Below are 18221 nucleotides of genomic sequence, written 5' to 3' on the forward strand. Positions count from 1 at the left end.
CACCAGGCTCGCGCCGCTTCCCCTTCCGCTTCCGGCCGCGACTGAGGGAAGATGGCGGCGGCCGTGGCGGCCTCGGCTCTGCCAGTCACCTTCGGGCGGCTGGTGTCCGCGTGCAGCCGCAGCCTCCTGAGGCCATCGTGGCCGGGAGCGGGTGAGACCCGGGCGCCGCGGGGTGAAGGGAGGAAGTGGGGCGAGCGGTGCCCCCCGCTGCCCTGGCCGCATGTGTCTGTGTCCGACGCGATGCCTTCGGTGCTGAGCGCCTTTTTTGATGTTGTGAACGTAGCACCGGCTTTGGAGTCAGGGAAACGTGGGTTCAGATTCTGGTTCTTTTCGTTAGTAGCTTAAATACTGATGACAGTTCTTCAACTTTGCTATAGGCCCTGCGTTACTAGGGGAGCAAACCGAGGCCCAGAGAGGTTAGGTGACTTGCCCAGGGTCACAGAACGGGGAAATGGGAGAGGAGGGATGCAGACAGCTGCCACCTGCACAGAAACCCGTGCTTTACTAAGCCCCCCAGACGTCCAGCCGCCCTCCGAGCCTCATCGTCCTCATCCGGAAAATGACGATGGGCGGCCTTGCGGAATCTTAACCCGTTCAACAAAAGAAACAGCTGTTATTTTAGACACTGGGTTATTTTGAGGCTCAAAAAAGGTTATTTTCATTAAAAACACTGTCAGTTTATGCCTGAAAATGGTTAGAGTGTGTGTTTGTGTGCACGAGTGTTTCTGTTTGTTTTTAAGTTGGGCCAAGTGGATATTTGACGGTATTAAAGAATTTTCTCTTTTTTAGACACTGTGATAGGGTCGTAGTCATGTTTTGTTGTTATTAACGAATCCTGGTCTTTTTACAGAAATATCCTGACACCTTTATTGATAAAACAGTGTCTGATTTGCTTTAAAATAAGTGCACAGTCGGGCCAGAGGCAGCGTAAATCAAACAGAATCGGTCGTGAATTGATAACTGTTGAATCTGGGGAGGGACCCTTGAGGACTCAGGGCTCACTATGCTATTCTCTTTAGTTTTGTATGCTTGACACTTTCCATAATAAAACGTAGGTTTAAGTAGGCAGGGAAGTTTTTACAAAAGCAGTGGGACTTCTTCTGTTCTACTGACAAAACCACCTCGAGGATACCGTGTTCAATTCCAGACTCAAACTTTTAAAGAGAGGAACACAGATAAGTGTAGTGAGAACAGAGAAAATGACCAAAATGGTGAGCTGGTGGGACCTTGGAGAGTGAGTGAAAGCAACAGGGTGGAAGGACACACGGTCATCACAGACATAAAGGATGATCCTGCGGCACAGGAGGGAGCACCTTTGTTCCTTGTCACAGCCAGGGCTAAGCTAAGACCATAGGCGAGAGTTACAGGAAAGCAGATCAGGTGCAGAAACTTTCTAACTGATCTTTTAACGGCTCCCAAGAAGGATGCTGAGTTCCCAGGCACAGGAAATTCCAACAGCAGCTTCATCAAATGACTGAGCAGATGTCATTCATTCTTTTGCCATTTATTGAGCACCTATTATGTGTCAAACACTGGTCCAAGGTGGGGATTCATCAATAGTAAACATACAACAATAACGCCTGCTTTTCGCGGAGTTAGCTAGCATTCTAATGGGAGAGGGAGTGAGCAGAGAGACAGGCGCTTTTTAAAAATGAGCAAAAGATGTATGTTAGAAGCTGGTAAGCCTTGCGAAGAATAATAAAGCATGAGTTGGGAGAGAGGGGTTCAATTTCAAGTAGGATGATCGAGAAAGGCCTCTCCACCGAGCTGTTGTTTGGTGGAGGAGAGGCAGAAGAGATGAGGGACTCAGTCTTGCGGGTGGGATACCCGAAGGGCAGGAGGGGTTCGGGAAGAGCCATCGAGGCACGGGCTCCTAGGCATGTGCGTGCCTGGCGTGTTCCAGGAATAGCAGGGAAGCAGAGTGGCGGGTCAGAGTGAGCAAGGGGAAGCGTGTGCAAGGTGGGCTCGGAGAGACGGGACCATGCTGCCCGCTGCCCTGCAGGCCCGTCAGGGCCGTTGCCATTTCTCAGAACGAAATGAGAAGTTCTTGGAGAGTTTTGGCAAATCGGTAACAAGATCACTCTAGCTGCTCAGCGTGCAGAGAAAGGAGGCATGAGGGGGAGCACGGTGTTCATCATGACCCAGGCAGGAGGCGCTGGTAGCTGGGATGATTGGAGAGTTAGAGCTGGATCTCGGAGGAGAGAGCCGAGTGGACTGGCTGATAGGTCGGCTGAGGGGTGTGAGAGAGAAGGTTCAACCTCTGTGGCCTGAGCAACTGGAGGGACGAGATTGCCACATGTGAGTTGGGGAGGAGGGTGGGAGGTCAGGGGCCTTTCTTAGGTTTTGAGATGCCTGTTAGACATGCAGGTGGTGTTGGCACATAGACAGGTAGATTCCCAAGTCCAGGCTGCAGGTGTAAACTTGGGAGTCACCAGTGTATAGTCCACGTTTAAGTCCACTCGACTAGAAGCAGTCACTGGAGATAGATAGAGGTGAGGAGATTCAAGACGTAAACCTCAGGCACAGCAAGGTGAAAGAGAGAAGCCAGTCGAGGAGACCGGAAACAGGAGCAGGTGCTCCTGGGAGAGCTTTGAAAGGGTGAACTTTATGGTGGATAAATTATAGGTCAACTAAAAAATATTAGTGATAGTTACTGAGAAATCCGCCGTCTGCTTTCAGCCCCTAAGCCCGTAGGCACTGTGTGTCTTGTTTCTGAGCCCTTCTCTCCTCAGTAGACCGTGAGTGCTGTTGTCACCTGGTGGGTTAGTGTCTGCCGCTGCATGACAAAGTACCTCAAAAAGGAGCAGCTTAAGATAACGAACGTTTATTACCTCCCAGCGTGCGTGACGGTCAGAATACAGGAGCAGCTTAGCTGGGTGGTTCTGGTTCCGGGTCCCGTTAGGGCGCGGTCAGGCCATCGGCAGGGGCCGCGTCACCTCAGGACTGCAGCCGCGCCGCGGTCCGGCTGGCAGGCTCGCCCGCCTGGGCCGTCGCAGCAGGCACCGGGTCCTCTCCTCAGGCCTCTGCGTTCTTTCCCACCCTGACCTCCGACGTGCCGTTGGTCACAGAAACCCACTCCATGTGGGGGGACAGCACGGGGCCGAGAATACCAGAAGGCGGACTCTGCGCACCATCTCCAAAGCTGTCCCCACACCTGGGCACGAGAGTCTGCTGGTCGAGGACCGTGCTCGCGGGTGGCGAATCGGGGATAGGCCGTTTGAGATGGTGTGACAAACGAATCTCCATGCCGACAGCAATAACCAGTGACGATAAGTGACATTCTTTCAGCTTCGTTGACTTAGATTTTCTGTGGCCAAGTTGCGATGCGGGTTAATCCCATGCCGGCTCCAGCTGTGCGTTCGGCACCGTGGGGCGGGGCGCGTTTCGCTGTAGTAACCGCCGGTGTGTCCCTTACCCCTCAGCCTCCCTGTGGTCTGCTCGCGGGTCCGGATCGCAGAGCCGTCCATTGCCACAAAGGTAAGATCCGAACGCGGGTTCCGGACACTCTCTGCCTGTCGTTGGTAGGACTGTCTTTCTAAAACTTCAGCCTTTTGAGTTTTCGGGAATATTTATGTTTTCTCTGAACTTTTTTGATAGTCTTTCTCAGACCCTTGACATAAACATAGACAGAACTTCAAAGAGCGAGATATTCCGAGGCCTTACGTAGCTGTATTTTATTAAGGGAACGTTTCAGCTCCAAACAGACTTCTAACTGGGAAGGCAGGCGGGATCAGAACCTCTAAGGAGAAGCTATGGAATGTATTAGAAGCTCATACTTAGGGAAAAAACGTTACTGTGACTACAGAAGGTCAGTTTGACAGAGTCACCTGGTCGACGGGAGCGGAACGGGGAACGGGGTGGCGGTCACAGTGGAGCAGGGCCCTGCCCCCACCCTGCAGCCAGCAGCCGGGCCCTGACTCGGGGCTCTGCGTCCTTCCTCTCTGGCAAGGTGGGACTGGAGCGCCAGTCAGGGCGGCCCCATGAGAAGCGAGCAAAGGTCTGCACTTAGGGAGCCCAGGACTGCACCCCACACGGGTTAGAGCACCCAGCATGCGGCGGCTGCAGCACCAGGGTCCCCGTGGCAGGAGCGGATGGGGGTCTTTGTTTCTCAAAGGGCACGTCGAAACCCTGAGTCAAGATGCAGAGGGAAATCATAAGTGGGTGTTTTAGTTCATTTGGCTTTTTTCCGTGCATCCTCTGTGGAAGGTTCTGCCTACCACCGGTTCTGGCTTTCTCGCCTTTGTTCTTTTCGGGGGACCCGGGGTCTGCCACATCCCAGGGTCCAGATGCGTGGGGATGAGCTCGGCGCCATTTAATATTCTGGCGCATCGACTCAATGTGGGAAGCCTCCACCCGGTTCCCAGATTGTCGGGCACGTTCCCAGGGCCAGTGAACAAGGCAGAAAATGTCACTTTCTGGTGGCAAACAGCAATGAAAGCTTAAAAACTGTTCTGAAAAATTCTATTTGGACTCTACCAACATCTCCCCCGTTTGTGGACTTCTGGAATTCAAGGCAGAAATAGATCAGAAAGTTAGGACCCCTCTGCCTCCTTTTGAGGGGAGCCCAGGTTCCCCTTCTTTGCCCCTCCCGCCAGCCACCCCACTCTACACCAGGCCAAGCGGAGGGCAGAGAGTTACTGCATGGAGAAGACTGGCCACACTGAGCTTGGCGCCCCCAGGTGGGCGGAGGCGGACAGATGACCGTGGCACAGGACAGAATGGCGGTGGGGGCGCTGCTGCCCCAGGGCGCTGAGCCGACCGCGCCCCCACTCTGCCGAGTCCTGCTGGACACATGACCCCTTCCGATCCTGCCACAGCCCTGAGGGCAGGTGCTTCTGTTCCCACTTCCTCAGTGAAAGGAACCGGGACCCAGAGTCATTAAATCCTTGCCAAGGTCATGTCCTTGTCGTCGGCAGAGCCAGGGTTGTGACCCAGCATCCCCCTTGGGTAGGCCACCAGCCCAGGACCCACAGTTATTCCAGGGACAGTTCTTCGGGAAAAGAATGCTTAGGATTCCCGTTTTGATTACTGAAGCATCAGCCATTGTTCCTCAGAACATGTGGCCATTCTGGGGCTGTCCTCAGCGTCATGCCTCAGGGTGGGTCTGCACCGGGGAACCAGCGCCACCATTGCCCTGAGTCACGTGGCACCAGCAGCAGGCTCGCCCCTCCCAACACCAGCCTCCTGAGATCATGGGCACAGAGCTCGCTTCGACCGTAAGGGAGCTGCCCCCGCCAGCACCCGAGACGGGAATGGGAACGAGTAACGTGGGAGGTCCGTGTCCTTACATTTTGCGTACAGCCATTTCTTAAGATTTTGAACTGCCTTCGCACACGTGTGACGCGTGTGCAAAATGACTTTTACCACAGCTATGTCCCCAAAACATCCCTGAGTTCACCGCCTTGGCCAGAAGTCGTTCTGCCAGACCCGGCCGAGGAGACCAGACACCACGCAGGTAAGCGGCCGAGGAGACCAGACACCCACGGGCCGTCACCCGCCCCCACGGGCCGTCACCCGGCCGCAGAACGCGGGCTTCGCGTGCCTCGGTGTGAACGCTCACGCTCGCTTTTGCCACTTCGCACCAGAGTCGAAAGCCCTCGTGCATTTGGCTGATGCCCCTCGACCACCTGCCGTATTCGAGCAGGTGATGCAGGCTAGGGAAGGGGCGCTCGGGCCACCTGATTCAGGGAGAGACTTCTCCCCAGGTGGAAGAGCAGAATGCAGTGTGCGTGACAACCAGCGGAGAAGCCGTCGGCCTGCAGTCGCCATGGACACTGTCACCATGAGGGCTTGCAGGGTCCTGAGTTTCCCCAAAAAGCTGGAGACCCAGACCAATGCCTGGGGTTATCTGGGTTTAAGGGGACGTGCGAGACACATGGGCCGCAGGCTTCCGCCTGGACTGGGTGTGTCCTCCCTGTCCCCAGCCCCAGTGACACTGTCCAGACAAAAATAGTCCAGAAGGAGGGGGTCGCGACGTGAGGGGGCATGCAGGGGGCCTAGGCCCACGGGGTGTCGTTCTGGGTTCCCCTGTGTGCAGAACGGCCCCCGCTTCTCAAGGCTGGCCCGCTGCCCAGCGAGGGACGTGTGGCCGCCTGACCGCCCCGTGCCCCGTCTGGCCTCTCCGCCCCACAGAGGTCGTGCAGAAGGTGAACGAGCTGATCGCCACGGGCCAGCACGGCCGGCTCTTTGCTGTGGTGCACTTTGCCAGCCACCAGTGGAAGGTGACCGCCGAAGACCTGATTTTAATCGAAAATGCATTAGACGTCGCATGTGGAGAGAGGATTCGGTTGGAGAAGGTGAGGCTGTTTCTTCGTGTGTCCGGGGACTCAGTCACCAACCGTGTGGTCCCCGATCCCCGGGTCGTCACTGGGGAGGTTTCCTCACGTCGGAGGTGACCGCGCAGGGGCCGGGGGGCGGGAGAGTGAGTGGCACAGCGGGCCGGCCGCCTCGAGGACAGCCCCCGACTCAGTAGGGTCACTGCGCACAGGGACAGTCCCCACGGTTCTCTGAGGAGAGGTGCACGTGTCCATCGGTCACCTCACATCTCACCGATTCCTACAGAAAAATATTCGGCCGCAGAGATAATAAAAGCCCCAGCCGAGGATGTAAAGAGTGTTTTGAGTCCATGTTTATGCGGGAAAAGTTGAGTTTCAGCCGGAACGCGGCTCTGACGTCAGACTTGCCGGCCGTTGCTACGTGTAAGCGGTGAGGGCAGGTCCAGGGACACTGTCCTGCCCACAGTCATCTCTCTGACCGCCACACACGGCTTGCCCTGTCTGCTTAGAGGCACGTCTGCCCTTTGGTTTCACTGTTTGTTGTCTTCGAGGTGTCCATCTGTTTTTCTGGGATACGTGATGTAGCGTGACGCATGTGATTTTATAAGTTAAAACTCCTCCTCTGTGTGGAGTTTTTGCGTGTTAGCGCTGTTCCTGAAACGGTCCTCTCCCAGCCTGCGGTCTGAACACAACTGTGTACTTGGCTCAGAGCGGGGCTGGTTAGCCATGTAGGACGTCAGCCTCCAGCGGGTCTCCTCATGATGACGTCAGGGGCTCTGTCATGAGCTCGTGAACAAGAGCACATTCACTTCTGAACATCCAGAATAAACGAGGGACCGCAGCAGTGTGTGTGCAGGAGTGTGGGTGCATGTGTATGTGAAGATTTCCTAAAAGACATTGTTTTAAAATTTTTCTCAGTGACAAACAGTACAGGAAGCCCCGTCTAATGCAGATTGTTTTTTGTGACTTAGGAAGTCCAGGAGCAGAGAACATCTCACGCTGAAAGTAACTCTTAAGCAGTCCATTTATTGCTTGTCATCACCTAATGCACGTGGTCCCCTGGCGTTACAAACGTGCTTTGTCCCTAGGCCTGTAAGTTTAGTATGATTGCCTTTTTTTCTTGCCAACAAAATTCAAGGCACTCTTCTAACATCTAAAAAACTCCGTCGCACTTGGTATGCAAAGGCGTCTTCATCTGTGGCCACACTGAGTGCCACAGTTTCTGCCAGACCGAAAACGGTGGCCCGGCTGTAGGGAACGTTGCGGTCATCACATAGACCTGACCTCTCGCCATCGTAGCCATCTGTGACCCGCTTCAAAAGACACTATGGTCTGATGGGTGCATTTTCCCCCATGTACGTTACACTTCAAGAGGAAGTTTCTTTTTATAATGAAAAGCCACTGTTTTCATCGGAGGTCAACACGCCTACGTTGACGTGTGACCAGCACACCAGATAATCAATCTTACCCATCCTGCCTCCGACAGCCCGGGCATTTCTGCAAGACAGCACTTTGAGCCCTTTAAAGTTTGTTTCACGTTAAGGGAGTAATTAGCGAGATGGCAGATCGAGTCTGTGTCGCAGCTTGTAACCAGCGCTGTTCTCACCGTCCAGCGTCACTACCTGTTGTTTGCAACATCTGCATCGCTTGCCGCTCATGTGCCCATCTCATCTTTCAGGTTCTGCTGGTCGGGGCTGACAACTTCACGTTGCTTGGCAAGCCACTTCTCGGGTAATGTGCTCTCAGAGGCGGGGCTTTGTCTGGGGTCCCGGGCAGCGAGGCCAGGCAGGGGCCACACTAGTATCAACCAACGCCACACACGGCAGGCTCACACTTTATAATGGTGGATGTTGAGTGTCCCCGTGTGGAGGACACCCAGACCAAAACCTGGCTCTATTCCTGATCCATTCCGAGGTGGCCCTGTGAGGACCGGGGTCAGACTTCTGTTCCTTATCATGTTCCTTCGAGCTATAGTCAAAATATCTATAGGGAGGGCGTATTACAATCAACACGAAAGAAAGTAAAACTTCATTTTGGGAAGGCCGACACACAGGATTAGGAAAACTGGAAAATGGTCAGGAAGGCATGTCGTTTCTTCTCTTCCCTATCAGAAAGGATCTCGTTCGAGTAGAAGCCACAGTCATTGAAAAGACAGAATCGTGGCCAAGAGTCAACATGAAATTTAAGAAAAGGAAAAACTACAAGAAGAAAAAAAGTAAGTTGGAGACGGCGGGGCTGGCCCTGCGGTCCCTTCCGGCTCTGGGCGCGACCCTGCGTCCTGCCGCCGGGCAGTCGGACCAACACCCGGTCCCCTGGGTCCCGCACCACACCCGGGGCTCGGCCGGTCGCCACATGGCATGCTTCGTGAGACACGGACAGGACAGCCATAGCCTCTTCGTTCATGCTGGAAAATACCAGAAGCAGCTCGCACGTCCACCCCAGAGATGGACGGGAACGGGGGGAGGTACTCTGTCCACACACGGGCCACTCCCTGGCCAGCAGGGGGCCGGTCCTGGAGTGGGCATAGGGTGACACCACCGCACGGAACCTAAAGGCAAGCGGACTCAGCCCACACTGCTGGGCGCACAGACCTGTCCGCGTGCACTCACACTCACGCACACACACGCTCACATGCACACTCACGCACGCACACACTTGCGCACTCACACACACGTGATTTCCTCAGACACACTCGCCACCACACGCATCATTCACATAGCAAGACGCGACTGCGACACTCACCAGTTACACTTGCACACACATACACACATACCTACCTACACACACGGCCGGGCACTGGTGAAAGGCATGGGGGCAGGCGTGCCGGGCCGGCTCGCGGGCTCCTCGTCCCGTCGGCTGGCGCGCACGTGTCTGCTCTGCGTGCTCTCGTGTCCCCTGCGCTGCATCAAACCCTCGAGAGAGAAAACTGCGCTGGGCGTGAGGCCCGGACAGCGAGCACAGCGGCCGTGGGGGTGGTGGAAGAGGCTGGCAGGAAGGGCCTGAGGTCAGGGATGGGCCAGGAGGTGGCCGGTCCCTTTTAAGTGGAGGAGGGCCGCCTTCTGGAGCCTGGAGGACAGGGCAGTCTGGGGGTCTTCCAGGCCTGGGAGGAGGAGCACCGGAGGTGGCCAGGGCTGCGCTGCTTGTCAGAGAAGGGAGAGGCCAGAGGTGGCTGGATGCTGGTGGACGGAGCGAGGAGGCCTCAGACGGTGGCCCCCCCATCCCGGCCCTGGGGGGCGGGGACAGGCCTGCGTCTGGGCGGAAAGAGTTGGTAACAAGGGCAGCAGCGAGTGTCCGTGGCTTCACTGAGGTGGGCAGGGAGCCAGGGGTCTTCTGGAAGGAGAGGAGGGGCTGGAGGCGGGGAGGGGGGAGGTCAGAAGTGGGGGGGCAGGCGGCTCAGCCAGGGTGCTGCTCAGATGCTGGGTCTGCAAGTGCCACAGGGGATGAGAGGACGAGACAGTCACTAACACGTGCTGGACGACATGTCCTAAGCCACGTAGGGAGGAAGGACAGCCAGAGCAAGCGTAGGAGGGCTCGGCGGGGCCGGCCGCGGCCGTTAGCTTCATCGGCGGCATTTTGGTCCGGGCCTCAGAAGAGCTGAGGAAATAGGCAGCTGGAGAAGACAGGACCCTTGGTGGGCGGGGTCAGGAAGGTGAGTGAGGACAGGTCTGCACCTCCCTTCCCAGCTCCCGGGGGTGGGGCCCAGCCTCCACGCATCCAGGACAGAGGGCCAGAGGGCAGCAGGCAGACGGGATGAAAGGCAGGGAGCCCCAGGCGAGCCTCAGTCCGGCCGCCACTGGCCACGTCCCGCCTCCGAGCCGGAGGGGCACGGCCCCGCCTCCTCCCCCCACGCGTTACCGTCTTCGTTCCAGTCTGTGGCCACCAGCATTGCCCAGTCAGTCCACAGCAGGAAGGGGCCGTCCTCCAGGGGCTTCCACTGGGTGTCACAGTCCCCATGAGGCAGGGCTCCTCCAGGCTGGAACCCTGCAGGCTATAAAATCCTCTCCAAAATGGGTGTCGCCCCCGATCCTCGGTCACAGCAGTAACTGCTGGCCACACTGCCGACAGTGGGGGTGACTCAGGTATAGCTGAGATGGTGATGCTGCCCTCACCTAGACCCAGGCCGGAAGCCTCGTGGTCGGCCCGATGGGGCTGTTCACCGCCACAGCCCAGGGTCTCAGCGGGCACTGGGGAAGAGGGCTGGGGCCACGGCAAGGGCTGTCCTGGCCACCAGGCCTCCGGGCACTGCAGCTTCTGCGGGGGCTCATGGAGCAAGTGGGCCTGGCACACACCACAGTGTTCACCGCACGTGGCTGGCGGGGGCCACGTGGGGCATTGCCGGGGTACCAGTGCCGTCCAGGGAGGGCTGGTGCGAGGCAGAGCCCCTGTGGAGAGAGCGGGCGGCCAGCGGCGGGATCTCGCAGTAGCCCGTTAGCTGGGTCAGAATTTGCAGTCAGCCTGTGACCACGTCCCGTCTCTCCCCCAGTTATCGTGGCCCCGCAGACCGTCCTCCGGATAAACAGTGTCGAGATCGCTCCGTGTCTGAGCTGACCCTGGAGCCGTGTACAGAAATGCGCAAATAAACTCCACTTTCCATGAAGACTGCGTCTGCGTGCCATGGCAACACGCCGAGTGCCCGCTGGGGATTGCTCTGGCCTGAGCGCCGTGTCTGAGCTTATCCTCCGTTAGCAGCGGCCGCCCGGGCCAGGGAGGCCGGGAGCCGGAGCAAAGTCGCACACGGCCCTCCCACGGCCAGAGCTTAGTGCGGAAGATGGGCTGCTGGGCTTGGCCCCCCGCCACCCCCCACCGCAGAAGGCAGGGCCGGCCGGCATCCCCGGAGCTGACGCCGGGAGAGACGTGGTCTAGATTCCACTTCTGGGCGAGATGCACAAAAACATGAGCGAATTCCACCTCCGAGTAATCCAGTCAACCTGTCTGGAGCAATTCGCTGGCTCAAACCAGGCAGTCTGGGCCCAGACCCTGCTCTGTCCTTCTGCTCCGCTTGGTCCAGCAGGAAAGGAGGGTCAGTGCAGGGGGTGGCACTCCGGCCAGGGGCACTCGGAGCCCGGGAGGGCGGCGTGGGGTCATGGGGCTTGACAGCAAGTGCTGGGAGGCCGCGGAGGCAGTGGGGACGTGTGAACTCGGTCCTGAAAGCAGCCACTGGGCCACAGTGGTCGAGGCCGCCCAGGTCCGCTCGGGGCGGTCAGGCGGGCAGCTCACCCGGAGAAGGAGGGCGGGCCCGGAGCCTGAGTGCCCAGGGAGCGGCGGGGGGGGGAATGCAGGGGAGGAGGGGGCGCAGCCACCCCGGCCAGGGTTCCGCGTCATTGACAGGCAGGGTCACCTTCTTAGGGAATAGTCAAGGCTTCAAGTATCACAGCGAAGCCTGTTATCAAACTCCAGTACTTTCTACAGTGAGATTCCTTCGAGGGTCTCTTGGGAGTCATCTCTGTGAGGTGGAAATCAGAAAATGAAGACAGCACTGCCCCCAAGGCTGCCGGCTTCTCCCTGCTCTCTCCCCCAGGTTGCCAGGCACCCAGGAGGGATGCTGGCCCCGCTGGGCCCTCCCGCCCTGTCACGCCCCCTGTGTGCAGCAGAGGGCGCAGTCCTGCTGCTCTCCGAGGTCCTGGAGCTGACGCGTTGGCTGCGGCTGCCCTGATGCTGGGGTGGGAGGGGTGGTGGGACCCAACCTCAGAACGTGGGGTGCCCCACCCCATCTGATGCCCCCCAACTGGGGGTTTGTAATGATGTCCCTCAAGCCCCAGCGCACCCAGACCTCTGAGTGACGCCAGCCTCACACTGTCTCCTGTGGCCGTTTGTTCCACGTGCAGTTGGTAAAACATTCGAGACGGGAACCGCCTTCTGTGTCCCTTCGCTCACTACGTCCGGACGCTCGGAATACCGAGCAGATTCGGAGAAGTCCGCTGCAGTCAGCAGCACAGCTTGGGGGCTGCCGAGCCAGACCTGGCCGTGAACCCCAGGCCCAGCCCCAGCAAGCAGCGTGCGACCTGGACCAAGACTCGTGAGTGCGGCCACCATGTGTCCCGGGGGCCACGATCAGGGCGGGGTTCGCCCCCACAGCCGTTTGGGGGGAGCCGATGTTCAGCCACCACGTCCTCAAACTCCTCCGCGACGAGCTTAGCAAAGCCCTACCTCTTGCCCACATGATCCGTGGAAGAAAAAGGAGTCAGGGTGCCTGGGTTTGGGGCAAGGAAAGGCAGGGGACTTGAACTTGGCCCTGCGAAGACCCTCAGTCACAGGCTCCTTGCTCTGCAGCTTGGCGTCAATGGACATGACGACGTGGCCAGCGTGGACCTGGCCACTGTGCCCTGGGGCTTTCCAAAGGCCCCCATGTACCTGTCCGGGTCTGTCCACTGGGCACAGGACAGCTGCTTGGTGTGGACACCGGGAAGGGGTGGCACTGCCCTCGGATGTGACGATGATCGCTGGCACCGTGTGGCCCCAGAGCAGGGGCTCATCCGCTTTTGCTGCTTCCGCACCAGGTCTGAGAAGTGGGCCTTGGGGTCAGGGGTGCCTGGGCAGAAGTGAGACCTGGGGTGCAGCCTGTTCTTGCAGCACCAGCACCCCCGGGCGGGGCGGCCGCCCATGGCGACAGCAGGGTCTTCGGTAGTGTGCCAAAGGGGAAGCGTAAAGTGGCAGGTTGGGTGACATGTACACTTAAGGCAGAACACAGCCGGACTAGCTTCTCATCACTTGGCTCATGGAAAAAAACAACACCTGCGTCCTTGTCTGCGGGGCACGAGTGCTCCCTCGCAGGCTGTTGACACAGCTGTTCCCAGCAGTCAGTCACAGGCATGCCGCGACCCGCCTCCGAGCTGGTGGGACACTGCGGCCACACCGGCACTCACTGTCCCATCCCGGCTGCCTGCCGCGCCCGCCCAGGTTAGTCTGTCCCCTTTGTCACAGGAACACTTTGCTGCTCCATTAGCAGTGAGGACATCCCCCAGGGGCTGCCGAGCACCTGCTCGCCTGGCCTCCCCTTAACCCAGCCGCCAGCGGTCGGCACCCACCCTGGCCTCACCCAGCTCCCGGGGCTCTGCGGCTGCCCCCTGCGAGCACGGCCTCCCAGACTTCCACCCCAGCTTGCTCCCCTGGACTGTGTGGCCCAAGGCTCAAGACTGTGCCACCCAAAACCTGCCAGCCAAGCCCAGCGAGTGCCAAGAGAGAGCAGTGTGGGGTAAGGCAGAGAAGGAGGGTGTGAGAGAGACAGTGAGATGCCAGACAGCCCAGGGGTTAGGCACAAGGGTTTCAGCCAGATTGGCACCTCCGTCACTAACCACGAGTCTGGCTGCTGTGGGTACGTGTCACTAGCTCAGACGGGGCTGCCTGGGCCACCCCTCTCAGGAGGCGCCTCCACTAGGTCCCTGTCTTTGCTCCCTGTCGTCTTCCTGGTGTCAGCACATGTGTGTCTATTTGTCACTTGCCTCCCTCCCCGAATGGACTGCCAGCTGGGGGGTGCACGTATATCTGTTTTATTCACTAACATACAAACACCCACCGTTCACTGCCCCACCTGGCCCACAGCAGGCATGCAGTCAACCCTCTTTGAGTGAACAATGTCTCTAGATTCCCTAAGTCCACACTGCTGGTGACCAGGGTCGGTCCCGGGACGACTGGAGTGGCTCCTCCATGCGGTGCAGGCGTCGGGGACGGGCGGGGTCAGGGAGCGAAGCCAATGGTCCAGGGCTTTTGGGGAGGGACTGGAGCTCCTCATGTCCCCCGGAACCACAGGAAAACAGTTCCAGAAGCATCAAACAGGAAGTCGTGTTCCCGCCAGGCAGGGCTCAGCAAAGTCACCAGTGGGGCCGCTCTGGTTCCCACGGGCAGAGCACAGCAGCCAGGCTGGGGAACCCTGCCAGCGCCTCCACACCTCCACGCCCACGGCCTCAGACTCCTGGGGCCACGGCCGCTTCTGCTGGGGCGGTGACTCATAGATAAGCGTGCACACCTGGGAGGCCCGGTGCCCTTTCACCCACTTTGTGCAGGTGAGAGCAGCAGAGACTGGAGGAGATGCAGAGCCCAGGCCTAACGTCCCCAAAAGGCGCCATCTGGTTTTCTTGCTTTCCTCCTATGGATGGCTACCAGGTGACACAGATATCCCCCTCGGGGACCTGGCCAACCATCCCAGGCCAGGCGTGGAACAGATTCGCGAGGCGAGGGTCTTGCTCTACACCCTCATAAAGGCTCCTAATAAAGGTCCAGGGCTGGCAGAGGCTTTGTCAGCGCCCCCAGGAACGATGTTGGAGGGACCGTTTTAAAGCGAAATTCCATCGCGTGGAGGCTGCCTTGGAGCCAGCCCTTCAAAGAGGAGACAGCAAGAGGGTGACTTCGCCGGCCCTGCCCTGAGCTGGTGAAGGGGCATGGAGTCTCACCGGGTTCCCGGTCCAGGGGACCGGGACCTCAGGCCTGGGAAGGCACTCTTGGGCCAAGACAGCGACAGTGGCGATGCTTGCCGAGCATGTACCCTGGGCAGGCCTGGGCCAGGCGTGTCACACGTGCTGACTCATCTAAGCCTCCGTCAGCCCTGTGAGCAAAGACAAAGGAGTTCTATGAAAGGTGGCCTCACGGGGTGATCTGATCATCAATTCCTACCTGGGCAGGTCAGGGCGGGCGGCCACATCCCAGACACGTAACTGCGTGAGAAGGTTTTAAGCCGGCCCTGTGCATCTGGGTTAACACACCTTTGCGATGCCAGAAGTGATGCCCCTCGAAGCGGGTACGAACCCTCAAGAGAGCACAGGACCTTGTCAGCTGCCCCGTCGTCTGATCCTGGCCTTGCTTTCTCTCGCCCCCCTTACTCCCCTCCCTGATCTCGAATGCATAAAGGAAGTTGCAAACCTCAGACCATCTGGGAGCATCTGAGATCTTGCTCGCCGGCATATGGCATTGGTTGGGCTCAGATTAACTCTCATAAAAATCCTCTACGAGTTTGGACGTTTCTTGCTTTGACAGGTACATGATTTTTCACACATTTGACACAGGAAGAGACGAACCCGCAGAAAGTTTACGTCGGTCCCTGTCAGCCCAGCGAGACTGAACCCTGGCTCTGCCACTTGCTCCCTCTGAGCCGGTTCATGCCTCGTGCCTCAGTTTCCTTATCTGTGAAGTGAGGGCACGGGGGTACCCGCCCGGCCTTGCGGTGAGTGTGCAGGGGTGCACGTTGCCATCGTCGTCGTCATGGTGGCGGCTAACTGCTAACGCGTGTAGCTCTATGGCACGCTGACATTTCTTGCCTTCCAGAAAATTCTCTCCTCAAGAGATGATGCATAGAAATGGAACCTTGTGCGTGAGTTCCTCCCCTTTAAAGGAGGACCCTACTTAATTACCACACCCACATCTTGCAACTGAAACTGGCATCTCATCTGATAAGGAAACTCTCCGAATCTCCAAGGAAGCAGAGGGAACAGGCTCTCTGGAAGGGCCAGCCCAAGGCTCCCTCTGGAAGCCACCGTGTCCCGTGGCCCCGACGTCCTGCCTCCAGCCCGCACCGGCCCCACCGGAGCTCAGTCAGCAGCAGAAAAGGAATCACCAGGCCGAGGGACGTCTCTCCCCCAGGAACGTTTAAGTTGCACTAAAAGGTCCCAGGAGGCTCAGAGAACGTTCTCCAAAGTGAGGCTATTTCAGGAGACAGGATTGCGGCCTGAGCTCCCGGCCCTCTGGGGCCCGGGAAACCTCTGCCCCCCAGTGGGCCTGCACCTCCCGTACGGCCCACCTGGTCTTCCCACCCCGCCCCCAGTTACCATGTTTTAATGTGACTACATGAGTGACACTTAGTGCGAATGAGCGTTTACCACGCTCTCTATGCCAGGGCTGTGTGGGGTCCACTCAGGAGACCCCTTCACTCTCCTAGGACGGGTGACCTGGGCTCTGGATGGTCGATTTGCATCTAGAAGTCACGCCCTCAGCAAGCTGCTCGCCATCTCTGGGGATTCGCTAAAGCTAGCAGGCCCTCCAGGCCAGCATCACAGAAAATAAAAGATTGGTACACCCTCCCTCCGGGCAGTGCGTATGATGGGAAGGAGTTCAGGATTCGGCGTTCGGAATCCAGGTTCCTGCCCTGCCTGACACGTGCTGTTTGTGCAGCTAAAGGGAAGCCTCGCGTGCCTGCTTCCTGGCGCACACCGCGGAGCGGAGCCTGGCGAGGGCGTCCCTGTGGCATGAGAGGTTCCGCGCCCAGCGATCACCCCATAGGTTCCCGCCGGGTGATCTCTGTCCTAGGCGGACGTCAGCAGAGACGGGACAGCCTCTGGCCTCTCGCTTTGCATTTTGAAAAGAGGAGGCTGTGGACAGGTGCGTGTGGACAGATGTGTGTGGGCAGGTGTGCGGGCCTCTCTTCTGCGTCTTCAGAACGCTGCTCACAGCCACACAGGTGAGAAGCCACGGGTATTTCCACAGCTCTGATGGCAGCCCCGATGGGGCGCGTTGTTTCTGCTCCCAGTGAGAGCATCAGAGCCCGGGTGACCGAAAGCTACCAGGGGCCACATTCAAGGCCTCTGGGGGAACATGAGGCCTTGAACAAGGGGAAGCAGAATCCCGCCTCGAGCAACCTGGGGGCAGCAGGGTGCACCACGGCCCACCCGAGAGCACGTGCATGTCACCACGGCTGACGCAGAGAAGGGAGGGGGCCCAATCAGACGGCCTGGCTTTAAGAGCAATGGGTGGCCGTCACAGGTTGAACCGTGTCCCCCTGAAAGTTCCGAAGCTGAAGTCCTAACCCCAGCACCTCAGAAAGTGGCCGTGTCTGAAGAGAGGTCCCTGCAGGTGTGGTCAGTTAAGATGAGGTTGCCCCGCAGCGGGGTGCCCGCTAATCCAACATGACTGATGTCTTCGTAAAAAGGGAACATTTGGACACACAGACGCACACATGGGGAGGACACCTGCGGAGCTGGGGGTGATGCAGCCACACCGAGGAGCTCCGGAAGTCAGCAGAGGGGGCGGGGGTGAACCCTTGACCTCGGCCTCCGGATGGCGAGACAGTAAATTTCTGTTGTCGAAGCCCCCCCAGTCTGTGGCACGGCGCTGCAGCAGCCTGGGACACGCAGAGGGTGCTGAGATGCAGGATAAACACCAAGGCACGTTCTCGCAGCAGCCTGGCATGCTGGCCCACGATCAGATGTCCCACCTGTCCCCCAGTGCTGGCCCTGCCAGGTCCAGCAGGGCGCGGTCCAGATGTGCTTTTTCTTTCCAAGGTTCAGCCAGACACGGGGACATCCAGTTCCTCCTCACCCTCCAGGGGCGGCCCAGCAAGAGCTAGCTGGAGTCCCGGGCAAGCACACCCAACAAGCCTGACTTGGGCGCTGGCTACCACACCAGGCTTCCAAAAAATCACCTCTGGCAGCATGTCAGACACCTGAGGGGCAGCTAAGAGCAGACTCCACCCCTGCCGAACCCTTAGCCTGAATGGAGCCAGGGACCCCCGCAGCATCCCCAGTGGGACACAGCAAGTGCGTGTAAATGCCCTGTAAACACGCTCTTCGTTGACGACAGGTCACCCCGAAGGGCTGGGCACACGAGGCCAGTGCCAAGAGTTCTTTCTGAGATCGTCACCTCTCCTACAAGCCGGGACTCTTGCCAGGGACCCCAGCCACGTTCCCGGGCAGCGCAGCCGAGCCCCACGCCATCATCGGCCTTCTGCTTCGACCCACTAGCCACGGCTTCTGCGGTTTCCCCTTCATGGTGTCGTTGGGACTCTTCCTCCTGCCTCTGCTCCCCTCGCCACCACGGCAGTTGCAGGCCACCACGAAAGCCTCGGTGTCCGCCCTCCGTTCCGGACATGGCCGGGGCCGCAGGCAAACTCGGCATCTCACCAGCTCCTTTTGTTGATCCCCCGGGGAGGCCGAGCTCCTTGTAAATAAGGACAATATTGTCATAGCTTCTAGGTGCCCCCGACGGGACAAGGTGACAACCAGGTACGTGACCTGGGCTGGTACG

General features: G+C 58.7%; 1 protein-coding gene across 2 annotated transcripts; it reads left to right on the plus strand.

Annotated features, from left to right (window-relative positions):
- The first annotated feature begins 7 nt into the window (after positions 1-7).
- On the plus strand, positions 8-10872 carry MRPL21 (mitochondrial ribosomal protein L21). Of its 2 annotated transcripts, none has more exons than XM_039840621.1 (7): positions 8-151; positions 3423-3477; positions 5370-5455; positions 6133-6296; positions 7954-8006; positions 8387-8490; positions 10759-10872. In XM_039840621.1, exons 1-7 carry the CDS (start codon positions 52-54, stop codon positions 10821-10823), a joined length of 627 nt encoding a protein of 208 aa, XP_039696555.1. In that variant the 5' UTR covers positions 8-51; the 3' UTR covers positions 10824-10872. The 2 variants fall into 2 exon arrangements, with proteins under 2 accessions (XP_039696555.1, XP_039696556.1); XM_039840622.1 differs by lacking the exon at positions 8-151 and adding an exon at positions 216-307.
- The last annotated feature ends 7349 nt before the right edge of the window (positions 10873-18221 follow it).

Source organism: Pteropus medius, unplaced genomic scaffold, assembly GCF_902729225.1.
Source record: "Pteropus medius unplaced genomic scaffold, Ma_sr-lr_union100, whole genome shotgun sequence".
Lineage (NCBI taxonomy): Eukaryota > Metazoa > Chordata > Mammalia > Chiroptera > Pteropodidae > Pteropus > Pteropus medius.